Source organism: Cavia porcellus, unplaced genomic scaffold, assembly GCF_034190915.1.
Source record: "Cavia porcellus strain 051 isolate PalLab524CR breed Dunkin Hartley unplaced genomic scaffold, mCavPor4.1 scaffold_25, whole genome shotgun sequence".
Lineage (NCBI taxonomy): Eukaryota > Metazoa > Chordata > Mammalia > Rodentia > Caviidae > Cavia > Cavia porcellus.
In genome coordinates this window covers 1787523-1808139 of record NW_026947508.1, presented here as the reverse complement: position 1 = coordinate 1808139, position 20617 = coordinate 1787523, and the positions used below count along the sequence as shown (strand labels likewise).

At 63.4% G+C, this 20617-nt stretch overlaps 1 protein-coding gene across 2 annotated transcripts in view; it reads right to left on the bottom strand.

Annotated features, from left to right (window-relative positions):
* The window catches only part of Tp73 (tumor protein p73), a 42012-nt gene that overhangs the window by 5343 nt on the left and 16052 nt on the right, over nucleotides 1-20617 (bottom strand). For both annotated transcript variants that reach the window (XM_003471247.5, XM_023565776.2), the window contains 2 exons: nucleotides 10630-10872; nucleotides 54-240 (listed from right to left, as the gene is read on the bottom strand). In XM_003471247.5, coding sequence (XP_003471295.3) covers nucleotides 54-240; nucleotides 10630-10872 — 430 coding nt within the window. The remainder of the gene's footprint in view (nucleotides 1-53; nucleotides 241-10629; nucleotides 10873-20617) is intronic.

Here is a 20617-nt window from a genome sequence, read left to right as displayed (position 1 = left end):
CTGCAAGGCGCCCGGGCCGCTGGGCGTGGTGCTGCCGCGGCTGCGGGCCTCACCCTCGTTGAAGTCCCTCCCGAGCTCATGGTTGGGGCAGCGCTTCACGACATCTGTCACATGTTCCGCCTTCTTGTAGACAGGCATGGCCCGCACCACGGTGCCGGGCGGCGGGGGCGTGGACACCTTGATCTGGATGGGGCACGTCTTGGCGATTTGGCAGTAGAGCTTCTTCAGCATTGGGGAGTACTGCAGGAGAGTGTGGGGTGAGGCTGACAGCCCCACTGCTGCCCACACCCAGCCTGTGCCCGCTCCGAGCCCGACTCCCTCCTGGACTCTGATGAGGCTGCTTCGAGCACCTCTGGCCCCTGCCGATGGGGGCCGTCTCTGCCGACCCACACCCAGGACTCTGGCCACAGGGGTCGGAGCCTTCTGGCTGCCTGTGTGCAGGCGTCTGGACCCGTGGGTCTGTGGGCTTGGGTCAGAAGAGCCCAGCACCCTGCTTCTCCAGCAGTGCACGCAGGCATGGCCAGGTGTGCCTTCCTTGTGGAGCCTGGAGGGGGAACTCGCTGTGAGGGAACCCCTCACACCCTGGCTCTTGGACACCCAGGGACCCCAGCACTTCCCCTCTCCCCAGCTGGAGCCGTCAAACCCGAGCAGATGCACCCTGCCGCTGGACCTCTGAAGGAGCCCTAAGACCAGATGCCCAGCCCAGGACCTGAGGAAGCAAGGGGGCTGTCTGAGCCCCCATGGAGCCCGCCCCAGGGACGATCAGACACCACCCTCCCTGAGGAGCTGCCTACAGGGACCTCTGGCAGCTGTGCCCTGTGACCCAGGCTGGCCCTGCCAAGGCCCCTGGGGCCATCACTCATTTCCACGCCTCCACTGGCTTGGGAGCCAATTTCCACCCCACCCCCACCCTCTGCACCCTCCCTGACCCAGTAACTCGGATTCACAAGTTATACCAGCCTCAAGCACCCTGGAAAATGGTCCATGACCCAGTACAGCTGGGGAAGTTGAGGCCAGAAAGAGGGCGCTGCTGGCAGAATCAAAGGAGGAGCAAGAGACCTGTTTGTCCTTTGCTAAGGAAAGTGGGGCCTCCCACTCTGACAAAGCCCCCCCCCGCCCCCTCTTTGGGCCCACAGGAAGCACAAGCACTCTAGGCCAGGGCAGAGGCAGGGAACAGGAGGGTGACACTACTGTGGGGTGCAGCCCTGCAGGGGTGGGGCAGGGCGGGGCAGGTGCTATTTAGAAGGCAGAAAGCTCCCCGGCAGGGGTGCAGCCCCCAGCCCTAACGGGCCTGGCCCTCGCCCTGGGAGGAGCAGGCTCCTTGCAGGGTGGGTTTGGTCTCACTCTCCAGGGTATCACCACTGCACTCCCCATTGCATCTCTTCCTTCGGAGGACCAGCAGTCACCCCGCCCCCAGGGATGTGGGGACTGTCCCCAGGGGGGTGCTCTGATCCTTGGGTCTCACTCCACCTCCCAGAGGCTGGTGTCTGGGCCCAGCGTCTGGACAAAACCCAGCCTCCAGCTGCATACTGCAGTGTGGTCTCCATCCATGCATGCTGGGGACAGACGACGGGGACCAGGGAATGGTAGGTAACAGGGAGGCAGGGCTGGAGTAGGGGAGAGGTTATCAGACTTCTCTGCACCCCTGGAGCGCTAGCCCTGCAGTCACTGGGGGGCGCCCTTTGTGTGCATTGCCTGCCGGGAGGCCCTGAGAAGCAGCTCTGTCTGCCGCCCCTCAGGGCAGGCAGCTGGGAAAGGCACACAGGCATCAGACCCCACAGGCGCTGGCTGGGGTCCGGACTCAGGAACGCACTCAGGGACCGCCCTGGCAGGGGCCCAGCCCAGAGTGTCGAGTCCTCTGAGCAGAAGGCCTAAGTGATAACCGAAGAGCCAGCGCCCGCAAGCACCTAGGAAGAACCTACTGTTAACCCGTTCTCCATTCAGCTGTGGAAAGTGAGCTGAGGGGCAGAGTAGGCAGGCAGGGCCCAGGTCACCGTCACCAGGGGTGCCAAGGACCTCTGAGTGGCCTTAGGCTCAGACACACCCCTCTGCGACTCTGCCTAAGACTTAACTGCATGCAGGGCCCAGGAAGCCAGCAGATGGCAAGCACCAGCCTTGTCTGCCGCCTTACCAGGTGAGGGGGTGATGGCTCCCTGAGGTGGGAAGGGAGCCCTGGGAAAAGGCAGACCCTGGCTCCCTGAGTCCCCGCTGCAGGGCTGACCACCCAGGGGCTCTGTCCTCCTCAGGGCTCAGCCCCAGCCTGAGATAGGGCCAGGACAGGCTAGGAGCAGGGCGGGGCCAGGTATGACAGGGCCTGTGACCGCATTCCTGGGCAGCCCTGACACGCCTGGAGCAGGGGCCGGGCTCCCCAGCCCTGTTCCCCAGGAAGAAGCAAGCAGTGGGGCTTGGGGCGCAGCTGCGGGTGTCCCCTTGCCACTCTGAAGGCGGCTCAACAGCCTGCACCAGTCTGAAGCTCTTACCCTGGGGTCCTCCCCGACCTGCGGGCTCTGTACCTCTGTGATGGGAGGTCATATGGCACCCTGGCCAGCCTGGCTCTTGGGAGCCCACGCCGGAAGCCGCCAGAGGGGGGTCCTGGCCTTGTGAACAAGGCAGTGCAGCCCTGAGGCTGGTGAGGCCCCAGGAGGTCCTAGAAAGTGAGGGACACGTGGCCAGGGCGAGGGGCTGGGCAGGGGTGCACTGTGGACGCGCCGCCCCGGGGAGGAGCTGGCGCTGGGAGCTGTCCCAGGTACCGAGGTGCCACGGCCGGACCTTCCCCTCCTGAGCCTGCTGGGGTGGAAGCAGCGGCCTCTGGCCGACAGGTCCAGGGTGGGCAGCAAGAGCCACTGCCCTGGGCGAGCTGAGTGCGTCTCTCGCCCCCAGGCCCTGGGTAAGGCCCTTTTCCTACAGAGGTGCAGGGTGCAGGGCTCCTGCACACTTTAATGGCCGGACACATGGCCCAACAGGCAGCCTGCAGCTCCCCATCACCTGGGAACATGAGGGTGGGGGTCCTGTAGGCCCCGGAGCTCAGGACACAGATAACTCGATCCGACCCGCCAGCACCTTCCTCAGCCCTATATACAGCATCTGAAGGGAGGACCCAGCAGGACGGCACTGCTGGTGGGTGCTGGGTGCTGTCTCCTGCAGAGGTCAAAGGAGATGCTTCCTCCGCTTGCGCCCCCCTCCTGCCTCCTTCTCCCCTAGAACCGCTAGATGGATGTGTTTCAACAGATTCCTAGCCGATAAAATCTTATTTATCTTCGGCTGTTGACACAGAGCCGCCCAGACTTGCCTGTTCGGATGCGTGCGTTCGGAAACGCTCTGCCCGAACACTGTACCTCCTGCCGTGGCGCTGCCCGACCCCTCCCCACCCCAGCCCAAGCTGGGCCTGGCCTGGCTGGGAGCCCTGGGCCTGGCGGGATGGCTGGGGTGTCGGGCGGGGGGCGGGCGCGGCGCGGGGCTGTTAATTTCCTCGCACCCACTCCCGGCAGCTGGGTGCCCGGCACGGGCAGGTTTGGGCAGGAGGACAGTGGAGAGGTGATAATAACTTGTCTGTCATTTTCCCAGGACATGTAGCATCTTGCAAACCACAAATACCGTTAACCAGCTTGGGCAAATCTGTTACAACAGATTCCAGGAGCCCGGGTCTGCAGCGGGGGCTTTTCTTTCTCGAAGTGATTTTTGCAGCCCACCTTTACCGCCATCCCTGCCTGTGCACGTGTGTGTCTTTAGGGCCATGTCCCTCTCCTCCCTCAGGTCAGGGACCCCTGTGCCGTGGGCCCTCTAGTTCTCCAGGACAGCTTCCAGCTGTCCCGCAGAGCCCAGCCATTCCCAGCACTGCAAGGAACCAGTCCACAGTCCCTGGATCTTGGTGACACCAGCCCCGGGCCAGCTCGGCCTTCACTGGCACCATCTCAGCACTAGGCCCTCTGGCTTCTGCATTCGGCAGAGAGCTGCTAGGAGTGGGGTGCTGGGCAGAGAGGGGATGGGGTGTACATGGGACGGTCACCCCAGCCTGTCTCAGGGTACCTTCTCATCAGGCTGCACAGGTTTGAGGCCATGAACACGGGCTGCGCTCCAGGAACCCAAGAAGCAGGGACTCTCGTGAGCACCCAGGTCACTCCCCCCAAGAGACCGATGAGTCCTCAAGGGCTGCTAGCTGGGGACAGGAACATGCCCACTCCCCAGGCGAGGCTGGTCTTCTGCAGCTTCCGGGTAGGCATGGACTTTGGGTCTCCCTGCAGGGTGCCCCTGGAGACTCCTGAACAGGAGTTGTCATCAACTCTAGCCAGGAGTCTGATGAGTGGGAGCCACCTGGGGGGCCCCACTGTCTCCACCATGCTCCAGGTCTACCCCACCCACACAGGGCCTACAGCACAAGCCGCGTCCGTGAACAGCCAGCAAGGACAGTGGAACGGAATGGATGGTACCCGCACCGCGGATGCCGGACCCTGCAACATTGCGAAAACCAGTGAATCTTTGGTCTTCCCCCCAGGTCCTGGCATTCAACTCCTGAAATCCCAGGAATCTTCAAAGGGACGGTGCTTTCTTTATGCTAAGGATCTCTCAGATGACTGTCAGCCCTAGGTGGCGCGGGCTGGGGGATGGGGGTCACAAGAAAGATGATGAAGAGCAGGGCTGGATGAGGGCTCCTCCGGAGGTGCAGCAGAACCCCAACCCCGTGAGGGAGAGGGAGGAGCAGCCAGTCAGGCCAAGGGTGAATCAGTTGGGTCCACCTAAGGACCGGCTCTGCACCCTTTGGGGACAGCTGAGAGGTGGGGGTTCGTGGGTGGTAAGGCCACATTGGCCAGAAGCTTGGCGCCCCTTGGGGCTCATGACGCCTTCACCCCAACAAACCTTTGAACCTAGGTGTTTCTTTGCACCGGTGAGCTGCGGAGGACAGGGTGAGCTCCTCCCAGCCAGCACGGGAAAATCAGTGGCCACCTGGAGAGGATGGGGCAGAGGCTGGGACCTCACCCCTTGGGGACAATTGCTACCATCTCCCTCCCTCCCTGCACGGAACCAGCAGGACAAGGGGACCTTTGGCTTTTTGCTGCTGGGGAAGGATCTGCACAGCTCTGGCACCATAGCAGTCTTAGAGCCCTTGGGGTCTCTCCCTGCCACTGGACCTCAGCTCCACCACCAGACAGAGCCTTCCAACACCACCAGGTGCCTGGGGTCGCAGTCAGGTGGGCAGAGCTGACCTTGGTTTTGTGACGAAGATGCTGTGAGTTGGCCCTGCCCACTCTGCCCTGAGCTCAGGTCCTTGTCAGGGTGTGATGAGACCCCCTGTGAGGTGCCAGCAGACAGTATCGACAGGAAACTCTTGGGGATTTAGTCTGCTCTTATTCTGTGACCTGGGTCACCACTGTGGGACCTCAGGGATGGAACAGGCAGCAAGCAGAGTTCTAGGGACACAAATGATGTGGCACCCAAAGCGTCACGTTCCTGCTCAGGCTTCCAGCCTAGCCAACCCAGCTGCCCTGCTGCCCACAGCCAGCTGCCCTGGCGCCTGGGGACCAGCATCCTGCAGTGAGCAGCCCTTGGCTGGTTGTTCTTCCACCTCTTGGTCCTGCGGAGGGGTGCTCTGGGAGGGGTCCCCCAGGGTGCCCTCGGCTGCCGCTCACATCTCACCCCACCCTGACCTGCAGCTGGAACGGGTACAGGCAGTGGCAGCCCTTGCAGCTAGCCTGACCCGGTGTCAGTGGGCACCTGTCCAGGGGAAGGACAGGGACCTCCAGAGGTGGCCATTCTGGGCAGTGGCCTGGCCTGCTACAGGTGGGCATGGAGGGAACTTAAGCTTTCAGGGACAACCAGGGGAGGTGAGATAATTGTCTTTCCACTTCTAAGGCAAGAGCTGGGTGGAATCTAAGTTTTCACTGAACTCGTAAATACACAGCAGAGCCCCCAGGGCATGGAGGGCCCTGATCTCCATGGAACTCTGACCTTTGCTGACTGCAGAAGCTGCCCAGAGCCAGGGCCTGCAGGGGACAGCCTCAGCCCCAGGCTGCACCTCGCAGCATCTTCCCTGGGCTCCAGGAGCCTCAGCAGCTGGGCGCATACCATACATGGCAGGAAGGGCAGGGGCTGGGGTGCTGACTGCAGGTGGCACGGCCAGGTGGAAATGGCAGGTCTGTCAGATGGACACCTGAGGTGACCCTGAGCTATGGGCCACTGGGGGTGGCAGCATTTCCAAAGGGGCTTCGCTGCCCACAGGTTCACCCACCCAGCTTTCCAGAAATTGCTGAGCCCACCGCCGATGTCTCTGAGCCTCACGCTGCCACCTGTGCAGCCTGCCGCCACCTCCTCGGGAAAGGGACAGAGTGCTGGGGTGGGGGCTGAGAGCTTCTCCAAAAGGCAGGGTGGGGCTGCCACGGCCAGGCCAAGGGACTTGGGGTCACCTGTCCATGCGCCTCAGGGTTTCGGGAAGGGTCTGAGAAGACACCGAGATGATGTCCCATAGCTGACTCCTAGCAGCGGGGGCCCCGCGCAGCCCAGGCTTAGCTCACCCAGGACCCATCCCAGCTTAGGCTCCATTCCGGGGGAGGCCCGGATGCTCCCCGTGTCTCCTCTCCCACATGGGCGGGTGCAGTTGGGGTGCAGTGGGCTGGTGGAGGGAGGCCCAGCACGGGGCACGCACACCAGACACTGGAGCTACCGCTTTCCCTAGCAGGCTGGATCCCAGCACCCTCATCTGCCTCTTGTTGCTGAGTGGTTCCCCGTGTCTTCTCCCTCGACCCCTGGCCAAGCAGAGGGACCCCAAGAGGTCAGCACCTCCTCAGCTTTGGCCCCAGACCCTGGGCAGCGGGAGCCCTGGACAGCCTGAGTGGGAAGTTGCTTTCCTCTCCCAGAGAAATCAGGGCTCAGGCGCCCCTGTTCTTTGCTGCCCCTGACCTGGCCCTGACCTGCCCGCTGGCTCCACGCTGTGTGGCGGGAGCAGCACAGCACCCCACCCCGGTGCGGGACCAGTGCACGGACTGAGAGCTCCAGAGAGCTCCAGAGGCGCAGCCATCTCCGTCTGGAAATCAGTCTTAGGAAACGGGCGATTCTGCCTGGCACACAGCTTGATTCTCCCACAGCCCAGGGAGCCGTGGTGGAATCCTGCCCTCCAGGCCCTGCCTCGGTCCCCTGCAGGAGCCCCAGGGGTGAGAGGCAGGCCGCCCCTGGGATTCCGCCTCTGGGGCCAGAGCTGTGAGCCCAGGGCCACCGGGCCTCCCTGACCTGCAGGAGCACCTTGGTCTGTCTCCCTCAGAGCTGTCACAATGCGAGAAATTGCGGCAATTTCTCCCTAAGAGCTCTCGTTTCCCCTAATAATCCACGTCTCATCTCCACAATGAGCATGGTTAGAAGCCTTCCCTCAGCTTTAAACACACATAATTGCTCCTGGTGCCAGTAAAAGGTATTAATTCCACTTATGCATTCCATAAACTTTTAGGATAACGCAACTGATACCACAGTCATGTTAGGACACCTCCACCATTCTCTGCCTGCAAACCTCCGAGGGGCTGGAAAGTTTTCTGTGAATCCATTAGCGTTGACTCAGCCTCATCCTCCCCAGGAATCCCTTGTCCGCCTTTGTCCTGCCCGCTGCCTTGCCCGGAAGGGGGGCTCTCATGTCACAAGGAGCTGCCCCTTCTTCACGCCAAATCCGAGAGCAGGCGTGGGGGGCCTTCTGGGCTGTGCCCAGGCCCCCGTCCATCCTGAGCCAGCTGTGCCCGAGTAAGTTCCCAAAGCTGCCTCCTGGGCTGTCGGCCGGGCCTCCAGCCTGCTCCGGTCCACCAATGCCATGGGGAGCCGAGGCTTCCGACGACACAGGCAAGGAGGCCTGCTCATAGAGCCGCTTGCCAAGCTGGGTGGGAAGGGGCTGAGCCAGGGCTGGGTGGTCTCCAGATGGCCAGGGCATGGGGCTGTCCTGATGGGGAGAGGAAACCACCCTGCTTCTCAGCCCCGAGGAGGGACCAGCTATCCCAACACTGCCAGCTGTGGAACGGTCCTGCGATGGAGTGGACATCAGGGCCCAGAGGCCAGGCAAGAGCACAGCCCAAGTCCTGACACCCACAGTACCTGAGGAACTGGGCACAGACACCCATGATGTCTTTCTTGATGGCTCAAACCCCGTGGTCCATCCACCTGACAGAGGCGCCCATGGGGCACCAGGTCCCATGTGGGTTAGGGACAAGAAGGACTCACACACATCGAGCACTGTGAGTGTCGGCTACCCAGGCTCTGGGCGCCCTGCTGTGTGTCCCCTCCACAGCTGGGGACTCCGAGGAGCAGAGGGAGCACAGCAGCATGCCTGGCTCCACCCTACTCTGCTCACAAGTCCCTTCCTGTCCCTGGACACCTCGGGCTCCCAGGTGGCCAGAGTCCTGGGCAGCCACGGGAGCTCTCACGGCACAGTGCCGTGGGTTGGCTTCCATACCCAGGTATCCATGCCCAGAGGGCCATGTCTGAGTGCACACCATGTATGCATGTGGGTGTGGACACACGCAAACACACATACACACGTGTCCACACAGACCCGTGGACCAGGGAGGCCTACCAGGGACTTCCACAGCGGCAAGCCTGGAGTGGGCTCTGCAAAGCAGATGACGGAGAACCCCTCACACCCAACCACAGTGGGGCAGTGAGGTGTTTGTGCTGCTCTGGAAGGAGACAGGGCAGCAGTCCATTGGAACTGTGCTTGAGAAAAACAGGGCTCGTCCATCAGTTACCTGCCAGCGGTGTGGCAAGGGCCAAGCTCGGCCTAAGTGGCACTGGGTCCTGGGCAGCAAGTCTGGGCAGCAGCCACACAGTGAGACCCCAGAGCTGAGAGCGGCGGCCACCCGCCTGCTTCCCGGGGAGGGAAATAGGGAGGGAGCTGTGGGGGTCTGCTCCTGAGAGCCAGGCGCGGAAACTCTCATTATCAATGTTGGTCCCACCTCCACCCCTGTGGGGAGCAGGGAGGGGACCCCAGCAGGCCGCAGCATCCTCCAGCCCAGCCTTCACTGCTGCCGCCCTGTGACCCATGGGCCGCCGAGACCAGACAGGGGGAGCAAAGCATGTCCTGATGCCACTCGCTGGGGGATGTGGGGTCCCAGGCAGGGAGGGAGAAGTCAGCAGACAGCTCCTGACCCCAGGACCAGCTCAGACCACTGTGGGGCCCAGAACCCCCAGCATCCTCCCACAGCTGCCCGCAGGACCCCAGGGACCCTGAGGACAGAATGTCACCTGCCTTCTCCCTCCGAGGACTGAGGAGGGAGGGTTTAGGAACAAGAAAGGTGTGCAGACCAGGCATATGCTGCCTCTGGCCCTCCCCGACCCAGACCTCCACACTGGGTGCTGGGTGTTAGGTGTGGGGACAGCCTGGTCCCTCCCTTCCTCTGCTCCTAGAGGACAGCCTCGTGGCTGGGGACCAGGCTCAATGGCACCCACACATACACAAACGTTGTCACAGCATCGGGGATCATGCACCCAGGATGTCCCTCAGCTCTGTGACCGGCAAGCCTGACCTCGAACCTGGGCTGCCTTAGGCTCCGCCCTGCCCCACCCCCATCTGGAGGCATGGGAAACCACAGCTACCACCAGGAGCATGGCAGGAACCATCACCACGGGACCTGGACCCGCTATGTGGGAAGAACCAGGGTGGGGGACCTGTGCTCAGCTCCCTGAGGGGCAGGAGCAGCCACCCTGCTGGAAGGACAGAAGGACAGGCTTCTCTACTTTGGGGTGCGACTTCCCAGCAGGGCTGGGGCTGCCAGTGCTGTTCCCCAGAGGAGGCAGAGCCATGGGGAGGGCCATGGGGAGGCACCAAGGTCGCCCTTGCAGCCCAGAGATGGAACAAGGCTGCGGGGCTCACTGTCTTTCCTGCCCAGTGTTGTGTGACCTGCACTCCCAGGCAAAGTCCCCAAACCTTAGTCCACACCTCTAGGTGCCGCCCCCACTGCCAAAAGTTGGGGCCTCTGACTCAGCCATTAGGACCACCAGACTCCTAGTCCTCGTGCCCACTACCTCCCTGCAAGGCCCAACAAGCTACTCCCACCCTGTGCCTCAGCTTCCTCAGCTATAAGATGGGGCCACCTTGTGGGTGGCTGGGCGGGTCCAGGGGTTTACTAAACCCAACACGGTCAGCACAGGGCCGGCTCCTGGAGTCTGCACACAGAATGTCACCAAAGTTGGCAGAGTCCCTACCGCAGGTGGAACTGTCCCCAAAGGTGCATGGGAGGATCAGGGTCCTCAGCACCGCAGTGCCACCCCTGACATCCCTGTGCCAAGCCAGCTCAGAGACATAGCGACGAGACTGTAAGGCAGAGCCCAGATCTGGGAGCAGAGCAGGAGCAGACGGCTCCAGGAGCCTCTGCCTCGGAGCCCAGCGCTAAACAAAGCAGTAGCCAACCAGAGCCCCTGCTGGGCACAGAGATGCTGCCCATGCCACTCTGAGGGACATCTTCCCTTGCGTGGGGGACCTCCATCCCTCTGGGACCCATGGGCTGCTGTCTGACCCTGGTCAGCTCCCAAGGGGTGGACCACCTGGCCAGAGCCCGCCTCCTGCCCCACACCCACCAGGGTGCTGGACGGATGGGGCCGCCCCTCCCCAGCCCGCGCCCACCACCTGCCCGTCACACACTGCCACAGCACACAGGGCTCACTCACCGTCCAGGTGGCGGACTTGGCCGTGCTCGACTGCTGGAAGGTAACTTCGAAGTGGTGGGGGCCAGGGTAGTCGGTGTTGGAGGGGATGACGGGCGCGGGCGACATGGTGTCAAAGGTGGAGCTGGGCTGGGCGTAGGGCGAGTGGGTGGGCACGCTGGCGGCGTGCTCCGGGGTGTAGGGGCTGGCAGGGGCCGCACGGCTGCTCATAGGGTCCATGGTGCTGCTGAGCAAATTGAACTGGGCCTGGTGGGCGGGGAGGAGGGGGACACCGTCGGGCTGGGCTGGGGGATGCCCAGCCCCAGCCCCAGCCCCAGCTCCAGCCCCAGCTCCACTGCTGCTCCTGCGGGCTCTCTGGTCTGTCCCGTCAGAGGTGTCTGGTTACAGGAGCCTTAAAGGGCCAGCGCTCCAAGTCATCCCAAATATTTCCTCGGGCCCCCACCCCACCCCAACAGGCCACTACTTGTGTCGGGATAAACTGACATATTCACCTCGCCCGCCCCTCTCCAGCCGCCTCCCTGTGCCAGCGCCTCTGGGATCCACCCAGCCGCCCTCGAGGAGGAAAGGGGCCCAGAGCACCTGGAGGCACTGTCTGTCCGGCAGTCTCCCCCTGCCCCCCCCCTCCCGCCCAGGCCCTGGGCTCAGTAGCACCTGAGGGCCCCTGTCCCTGAGTCACAGCTCAGAGGAGGGAGCCCGGTGCCCGGTGCCTGGGAGCCAGACTGGGCTGTGGCCCTGGGGGCTGGCTGTGGCCCTAGGTTGTGCTCTAGGTGCTGGGACAGAGGCAGATTTTCCCATCCCTAGAGGCCCTGGTGGCTGCTGTCAGAGGGTCTGTAAGCTCCCAGCCCCATCTCCAGCCACACACCAGGGCCGGCTCCTTCCATTATGAGGACAGCCCAGCCCTGCCAGGACCACACCTCCAACGAGCCTAGGCAGCGCAAGCTCTGAGCCCCCTATAGGGGTCCCAGGACCCCAGGCTGGGTGAGCCCCTGCAAGGGGCACCTGTCCCATACTTCTGTCCTGTGTTGGATACAGGGCAATCCAGAAGATACCAGCTATGGACCCCCAACTTCGGGGGGAGGCAGGTGTGGAAGACCACACTGGGAGGCCAAGCAGATCTCTAACCACACCCACACTCTGCGCTCTCCTCGGAGCTGGGGACAGTCACACAGACTCAGTCTGCCCGTGACCGAATGAGCGGTCTGCCCGTGACCGAATGAGCGGCATGGCCCTTGTCCCCCTTCACAGCCGAGGAAACAGAGGCCTGGGCCTGGGAGGGGACACAATGACATAGTGGGGTCCCCACCACATCCAGCCTCCGAGAGAGTCCCAGGACCTCACCAGTGCCCACAGCTTGCCCTTCCCGGACTGAGAGCAGAACCACTCCTAGGCACCATGGATCCCTAATACTCTCCCTCTATGTGGGGACAGCCTGGGGCCCAGCTCCTCCTTGGTCCTCCTTGGTCCTCCTCCATCCAGGCAGAGCCCCAGAGCTCGGGCTGTACAGGGCAGGCATGTCCACTGCCGAGTCCACGCAGGGTCCCTGCTGACCACTTGCGGGTCCAGAGTCCAGGATGTGTGGCCTGGCTGTGCACCCACAAAGCCCCACTCCGCCAGGGACCCCCAACAGGGCAGGGAGGGGACAGGGACAGGGTCAGGCAGACAGCACTGACAGCACTTCTCACAGCACTGCTCTCTCTGCACCATGGTGTCCTGTGGCCAGGCAGGGCTTTCCGGTATGCTCCAGCCTGGGACGGCAACTTTGAGTAAATGTCCAGCCAGTGGGGCTAAGCCACGTGTCCAACTCATGGAAGGTGTCCGGGGATGGCCACAATGGGACTCGCCAGGCAGCCCTGGCTCGGTGTGAACCCTGGCAAAGCTGCCACCAAATTGGACCACATCCTGAGGACCCATCCACCCTAGGATGGGGAACCTGCAGTCCTGAATCCTGAGGCCTCCCTCTCCCGTGCTGCAGGAACCCAGCTTTCACCCACGCTAGAGTCACCAGCCACGGAAGGACAGCAAGGGGCCCTGAAACAGCACTGCCACCCAGGTGGCACCTGTGAGACACCCAGGCTCCATCAGCTATGGCACAGGCGAGTGTCCCAGACCATTCTGTCCACTAAGTCGCTGGACCCTGTGCATTCAGGGGTGACCTGCACGTTGTGTGGCCTCTGACACTGGTCAGAGACTCGGGGAGGGACCTGGAGCTCCCCTCTCGCTCCTGGGCTGAGAGGTCACGTCATGCCAGCTGCCTCTCTCTGCTGGGAGACCCCAGTCCAGCCCCATAAGACCAGCCCCCACAGGAAGGAACAGTCCGACCGGACTGGGCAACACAGGACACAAGGATCCCAACACCTCTGCCCTGCTCCAGTCACTGCTGTGAGACCCGGGAGCTGGCTCCATCCCCTGCCCTGTCTACCTTAGGGCCCCCTAGGGCTCTGCTGTGGGACCCCCATGGACTGTGAGTCCACGACGCCCACACCACCCTGGACCCCCCCCCCCGACAGAGTGGGCAGGGAAAGGCGGTGTGTGGTACACCCTGATCCCAGGGAGACGGTCACGAAGCACCCGGGCTGGCAATAAGCAAATTAATTCCTGTCCACTGATTCTTTCTGGTGTTGGTGACCAGTCAACAGTGACGGCTAACACACGCAGCCCACACTCTACAGGGATCCTCCCAAGGGGAGTGGGCCCGGGACTCTGGAGACAGCAACGCCCACAGGTGCAGGTCCCCGTGTGCCTTGAAGGATCAGCTGGGAACCTGCAGGCACCCTCCAGGGTGCCCCGAGCCAGCTTGGCAAGGAGAAAGCCAGACCCAGTGCAGGCCGTCCTGACGCCGATTGCCTGCAGATACAAGATAGGGTCCCACGCGATGCCCTGGCATTTTGCATATTTTGAGCTAGGTGGGTAAAATCCGAGGGTGTGAGGGTCACCGACCGGCCGACCCTGGCTCTCTGGAAGGGCAAGGGCCTGCACCAGTCGGCATTCAGGTAGCGTGGGTGGAACCCGCCAACTCACAGAATGAACCACACACGCTGGGGGTTGCAGGTCTCACCCCTCCTGATTTTGCCAGCACCCCGCCCCTGCCCCGTAAGGATGGCCTGGCCCGGGGAGGCTGGTCCATCTGGGTGCCCTCCATGCTGCATCCCAACCATGGGGTGCCCCAGGCCAGCCCCAGGCTGGCAGGGTGGGAGCTTAGGCTTCCCTGGTTCCAGAGAAGCCGGGTGCAGACCACGACAAGGAGGTTCATATTTTAACTTGTCCACATTCTTTGATGATCCGAGGACAGTGCCAACGCATGAGTCACCTGCACCAGAGGGAGGGACTGGACGGGATCTGGGGGGCGGGCTGCAGGGGGGCAGCACAGGAGCCCACTTCAGGCATTCTCAGGTGGGAGCAGTACCCCTGAGTGCCAGCACCCCCAGGCCTGGGGTCACCCTCGCCCTCCACAGCCCGTTCACGCCATTTCCCACCCTGGGGCATAGGCGGGCAAGGCTGAGCTGTCCCACGTCTAAGGATGCTGTCCCTGGGCTCTGCATCCTGCGTTCCTGGGGGCCCCCACCCCTCCACCTCTACCCACAGCGCTCTGGAGGCCCCAGGTGACTGTTTGCATCCTCTGCCTCCAGGTTTAGGACTCAGTCCTGGGAAATTCCCCATGTCCTCCACCCGATGTGGAGCTCTCCCTGGCATCGCTCCCTCCTCGCTTCCTGTGCATCGGCTGAAGCAGGATGGTCTCCTGGAGATTCCCCCACCCAGCTTATGTGGAACCTGGGGTTCCCCGGAGTTGAGGCCCCGAAAGCTCCGGCGAGACCCTCTTGGCAGCAGGGAGGAGCCCCAGTGAGACCAGGACGTTTTTTGGTTTGTTTGCTCCATAAGAACTCCCGGCAGCGGGCCGATCGGGGCATGCCCAGCCTGCGGCAGCCCACGAGTGCCTACACGCAATACAGGGCCCGGGCGCAACCTGGGGCACAAGGAGCCAAGGAGCCTGCGATGCCTGGGGTGGGGGACACTGCAGCCCCACCATGCCCCCCTAAGTCCACTCACAGAACACAGACAGGGTCAAACCTGCCCCTGGGACCCACGCACACAGCAGCACAAGGAGGCCTGCCAAGCAGTGCTCGACTTCCCGCAGACCTTGTCTGGGGGCTGTCCCTGGTCCCTAAAATTGTGGGGGCTGCTCCCCTTCCTGTCCCCTGCAGTGGCCTCATGCACTGGATGACAGCAAGTTGGTGATCTTACCCCATGAAGGATAGTCAGGGAGCAGGGCCACATGGGAACGGGCACAGTCCCAGCTCCTCGGCACCTCTGGGGCTCATCAAGGGTGCGGGACTCCTGCCCCTGGCCTTGCCCTCCTGGGGCCAGAGGGGCAGATTGAGGGCAGAGCTCCATGCAGCTGCAGTCCCCGCCCACCTGGCTGGACCCCTAGCCCAGGCCCCAACACCTCTGAAGGCCCCCCTAGGGACGGTGGCAGCTAGGACAAGGGGGGCAGCACATGGCCCACTCTGCCCCTCAGACAAGGACCCTCTGCTGCCAAGTCCAGGGTGGGCACTGTGAGCCAGGCTGTGTCCTAGTGGAGGCACAGCAAGACCTCTCGGAGGCCTGGGCCTCGGGAACCCACACCTTGGGAGTGGGGCCGGTGAGGGCTTGGGGTCACCAGCGTCCATGGCTTTGCTCCAGCATGAGCAACCCTCACCCAGCACCAGGAAGCCAGCATACAGGGTGCCCTTCTGGACACAGCACCCCACGGCGCTGATCCAAAAGGGAGAGGGGTAGAAGCTGGGGCCCAAAGACAGTCGCCACACATGGCCACAGGCAGCATAGAGGGGCCAGTGCCCTCAAGAACAGACCCTGCAGGGGTCGGTCTCTCCTGTCCTCCTCGTGTCTGGGCATGGCTGTTGCCTGGCACAGAACCAAGGCCTTGGAAACTCTTGGTCAAACGATGTAAACGCTGAAACTTCCAAGACCAGAAATGCATGCGAGAGTCCCAGCAATTCTGCTCCTGGGAAGTTGGATGTGTGAATATTAATTTTCATATTCTGTGGAACTGGGCATCAGACCTAGGGAGCCCTGCCTGACACCCCCAGTGCTCGCATCCCTCTGTCTACACTTGGCAACAGGGTCTTGATCAGTTGCCCAGGCTGCCCTTGAACTTACGACCTTTCTGCCTCAGCCTCTCACGGAGTGAGTATTACAGGTGCGCTCTCTGTGCCTGGCTTGTGGTTTTGTGTTAAAGATCCCTACTATGCCCATGAGCTAAGGGCTCCAAATCTATTGTCTCAAGTGACTGTAACTAGATTTGCAAGCGACCTGCTCTCCTCACTTCCTGGCGTCCATGACTACCTTCACCAGAGTCCAGCAGGCCACGACAGCCACGGCACTGTGGCGCCAGGGCTGCACCACGGGCTTGGGGTACAAAGGACAGACTCGGGCCTTGGAAGCAGTGAAGCTCGTCTTGCTGGTAGAAATGGTAACAGGAAAACCTGTCCAACCAATTAAAATGCCACCCTTTTCCAAGGCACAGGGCCTCTGGTCCACCATGCTGCTCCTCAGTTCCTGGTCCGGCCTCGCAGGGTCGCCCCTTCCTGCGGGTGCACTGCACCACCCCAGCGCCCGGCTTCTTCTGTCCTCTCCGGTCAACACGCCCACCTCCTCTTCCTGTTCCCAGCAGGGCCCTGGGTCTCAGCCGACTGCGGCCTCAGCCATATCTGGGTGACCCAGGGTGATGCAGAGCCACCCCAGGCTCTGGTGACAGCCAAGCCGCTCAACACACGTGCAGGAGGAGCGCACTGTACAGCACTGGCGCGCATGCGGGTGCACGGTGTCCCTGCCGCTGACCCCAGGCTCTGCAGCTAGGGAGGGAAGCTCAGGGAGTGAGCCACCGCCCCAGCTCAGAGCCGCCACATGGTCACACGCCCTCTGTCCCAAGCCGGTGCCTGCCGGTGCCGAGGGTGGTATGGCTGGGGCTGCTACAGCAGCACCCAGGACCCACAGGCTCTCCCCCGGTGTCTGCCAGGGAACGGGGAGTGTGCCCAGGAGGAGCCTGCTGCATGGCCGCGCTGTCCCTAGGCTCCTGATCACGTGGATGGTCAGCCCAGCCCAGGCCCACAGCACGCTCAGGAGCAGGCCACATCCGGTCCCTTTGCCTCCTCCCTCTTTGTTCCTCCCTTCCTCTCCAGACCCCAGCTCCCTGCTGCCCCACCCCAGGCCTTTCCAACCCCGGCCACCTCGCTCCTCTCCCAGGGTTGGGCTCGGTCCTATCCCTGGGTTTTCGGGAGCCTTATCACCACAGCCTGCCCAGAGTTTCTTTCCTTACGCAAAACAAGGCTGTGCGAACACCCCCCACCTTGCTTCCTCACAGGGCTCAGCTCTAAGAACTCCCCAACGCCTGCCTGTTCCCTGCAGTGGCCAGACCTGCACCAGGCTGGGGGCCAGCTCCTCAGTGGGGGCCTCCAACCTGCCCTTGGCCCTCTCTAATCTGCTCTCCGCTGGGGTGGCCAGAGCTCCTGAGCTGTGGGCCGAGGCAGCTAGGTCCAGCTGGGGGTGTCTGCTAGGCACCTGCCCGCTGCCCCGCAGAGGTCACCACCTCTCTGATTTGACCACTGTCCCCGAGGGATGGGTGTCGGGTCCCCTGGTCCCCCGACATCAGGCCTAGGCCCGGTGGATTCTGCTCCGAGCCACACTGCAGGCCCACACTCCTCTCCAAGGGCAAGTCTCAGCCTGGACAGCCTCACCTCGCTGAGGGACTGCACTGGCCAAGCGCTTTGGAGACAGACAGAGACAGGGAGAGATGGGGGAGACAGAGGCGCCCTCCCAGTCCAGAGCCAGGGCCTGCTGTGGTTCCCACAGGCTCCGAGCTGTGATTAGGCCGGCGGAGGGGCCAACAAGACGCGGCTTGCCCTTGGGGGAGCCGTCTCCAGGTATGCCAGCCCCCCCTGCCACACCAGGCCGTGCCCAGCCCCGTGCCAGGCATGTGGGATGTTCCACAGCTGGAGCCCTGCCACCTGGTGCTCGTCCCACCGCTGCGCCTGAGACCTGACTCCCTGGGTACCCTGCAGACCCCCGCCTGGCACCCTGGATAAGATGCCCCATGTCCGCGCGCAGCCCCACCTTTCTGCCCATCCATCCACCTGTTCCTCTGGCCGGTGCTCCTCAGGCACTGCCCGTGCCATCTGGTCGGCGAGGTCTCCTGGACTCCCCAGAGCTCAGGCCAGTGGGGAGCAAACCAGACAGCTGGACTGAAACACAGCTCCGGAGGACTGACGGGGCGAAGGCAGCTCAGCACTGGTCCAGCACAGGTGTGCCGCCTGTGATGGCCAGGGTAGGAAGGTAACAGCTAGGCTGCGATCCAAAGGCAGAGGAGAAGGCTACCCAGAGGGAGCCGGCGAGGCATCTCCGAGGCTGAGGATAGAGCCCCGGTGCACGGCTGTAGCCACCACCTGCTCGGGGCGTCCTCAGCCTGGCTCTGTGTGCATGAGGACCTGAGCCCTGGGCCAGCCACCTCCCAGACCCTCCACGTCGCAGCCCGCATTTCCGGGCCCCGCGGGGTTCAGAGAGCAGAGCAGCAGGCAGCCGTGCGGGTGCAGGGCCCCAGGAGGGGAGGCCGGCACTACCCGCGGGTGGGCAGGCACAGACTGGGAAAGGCAAGGGTCACTGCGGAGCAGCCGGCCCACAGGGCCTGGGGACATGGGGGGGCCCCCAGGGGAGCCGCAGGCAGAGCCAGCAGGAAAAAGGGCCGTGTGCTGAGCACAGCCAAGGGCAAGCGCAGGGCGACGGAGACGGGGTGGAGGCGGGGGGGGGGGGGCAGAGACACGGCCAGAGCATGCTCCCGGCTGGGTGGATGGGACAGAGCCAAGGACCAGGGGTCGGCGGCGGCAAGGACATCAGCTCCAGGCGCCTGAGAGCCAGCAGGTCGGTAGCACTGGCCCCTGAGCATGTAAGGCGGCTGCGCAATCAGAACATCAGAGACCAAGCCCGGCTCCGGGCTCCGTCCCGAGCAGGTGGCGGCCAGGGCTCCGCTGGCTGAGACAGGGCAGTGCAGCCCCCACGTGGAGACACCGGCTCTTTTCAGGCCCAGTGAGTTCAGATCCCACCAGACCCGTGCCCCGGGGAATCAGGCAGGGGAAGAAATCAGACTTGGTGGAGCCAAATGCCCTGAACGTGGGGTAACTGCCATCACCTGGCACGAACTCTGCCACTCAGTTCCATCCTGCCCCTCCTGGCCTTGCCCAGGGGGTCCCCAGCAGCACCGATGGTCCCTCCTGTGTCCTGGCCCTGCCTCCACTCCCAGCCCACCCTGTGCTCGAGGGCACCCTCGCCTGGTTCTCCGGCTCTGCCTTCTGTCTCCCCCAGCCAGTGCCAGGCGGCTCCAGCCACTCTTCCCTCCCCTCAGCCCCACACGGCCCTGAGGCCACCTGTGCCTAGGTCCCCCGCCCGCGGTCACCCTATGCTGCCACCTTGTCTGAGTGGGCACTGTGGCCAGCATGGCCCAGGTTCCCGCCCGCCTCCCATGCTGACCCTGCAGCCTCCCCGGCCCCACCAACACACTACAGACCCTCAGTCTCCCCAGCCCAAGCTGTCACCTCCCCCAGTGCTAGCCTCCTCTGCAGAGGCCTTGTCCCAGGCTGCTGCTCGGATCCCAGCACTGGGCTCTTTCCTCAAGGGGCATCAGGACACCCCCACCCGCCCTGCTTTCTCTCCCTCCTGTCCAATTCCCTCCCCTGTGCAATGGCCAGTGGGCCACACAGACCACACAGCCGGAGTGGATTCGCCCCTCGGCCCACGATGCTGAGGTCCTCCCACAGAGGCCCAGGGCACTTCCTCACCTGGACCCCACTCGTGTGGCTCTGCTCCACCCTGCCCTCCTGTGGTCCATGCCCAGCACTGCAGGTGCCTGACAGCAGGACCGCAGTGTCCCTTGGCCACACCCCCAGGCACACGGTGGGCATTTGGTGATTACTTCTTGCCACACTAATTGGCTTTTTGCCACCACGAATGCCCCCGAGACCCACAAGCCACACACCCAGTAGGTCCAGCTCAGCCTTTCACACTGTCCCAATGTCCATCCACTCTTCCCATCATGCACCATGGTCCAGCCAGGTCCTGCCACTGGCCACACAGCCGCGCCAAGACCAGCCCATTAAGGCTCCTGTCCACCTCGTGGTTGCAGAGGCTCTGGTCACCAGCAGCACAGGGCAGGGACAGGGGCACTTGTGAAGCAGAGAGGCCCTGGGTCAGGGGACGAAGCCAGGCAGCGACACCCCCACCCATCCTGTCCCATACCACACTACCAGGAAGACGTGTCACCTGCTGTGCATGAGTGGACTGAGCTCCCACCCAGCTCACTCGGGCCGGGCTGACTGCACCCAGTGGGCAGGTGCTATAGAGCTGGGAGGTGGCATCTCTGGATCAAGGAGCCTGGAGAGGCTCAGTCCTCAAAGCCAGGGAGGAAGGGGGCAGACAGCAGTGGAGATGTGGCAGGGAGAGACAAGGGCGTGCTCTACCCTGGGCAGCACCACCCGCTTAGACAGAAGGACACTGAGGCTCAGCAGGGCCTTGCCCCCCGGAAAGGACTCGGGGAACCCGCGACAGGACTCAAGCTCACACTCCAGACCCCGGCCTTGCTGGGTGTGCTGGGCAGGAAACACAGCAAGCCAGACGACACCCTGCAAGCCAGACGCCCTCCCGAGGCCGGAGTCTCCAGGGTGCCACACAACGCTGTACTCAGGATGGGACAATGCACGGGCGGACTCACCCACCCCAGGCAGTCACCCATTCTGCTGGGGAGTACACCGTTTCCTCCCATTAGCACAACCGACTCAGCGAGGTCCCCAGGGGCTCCCCCACCACCCACCCTCACCCTGGTATGTAAGGTGGCAGTGGCCACATGCTGACAGGACGGATGAGCGCATGGGTGAAGGGTAAGTAAAGGAACAGGCTGCACGGACTCTCGGTCCACACACAGAGCGAGGACACCGGTGACCACTGCCTGCTC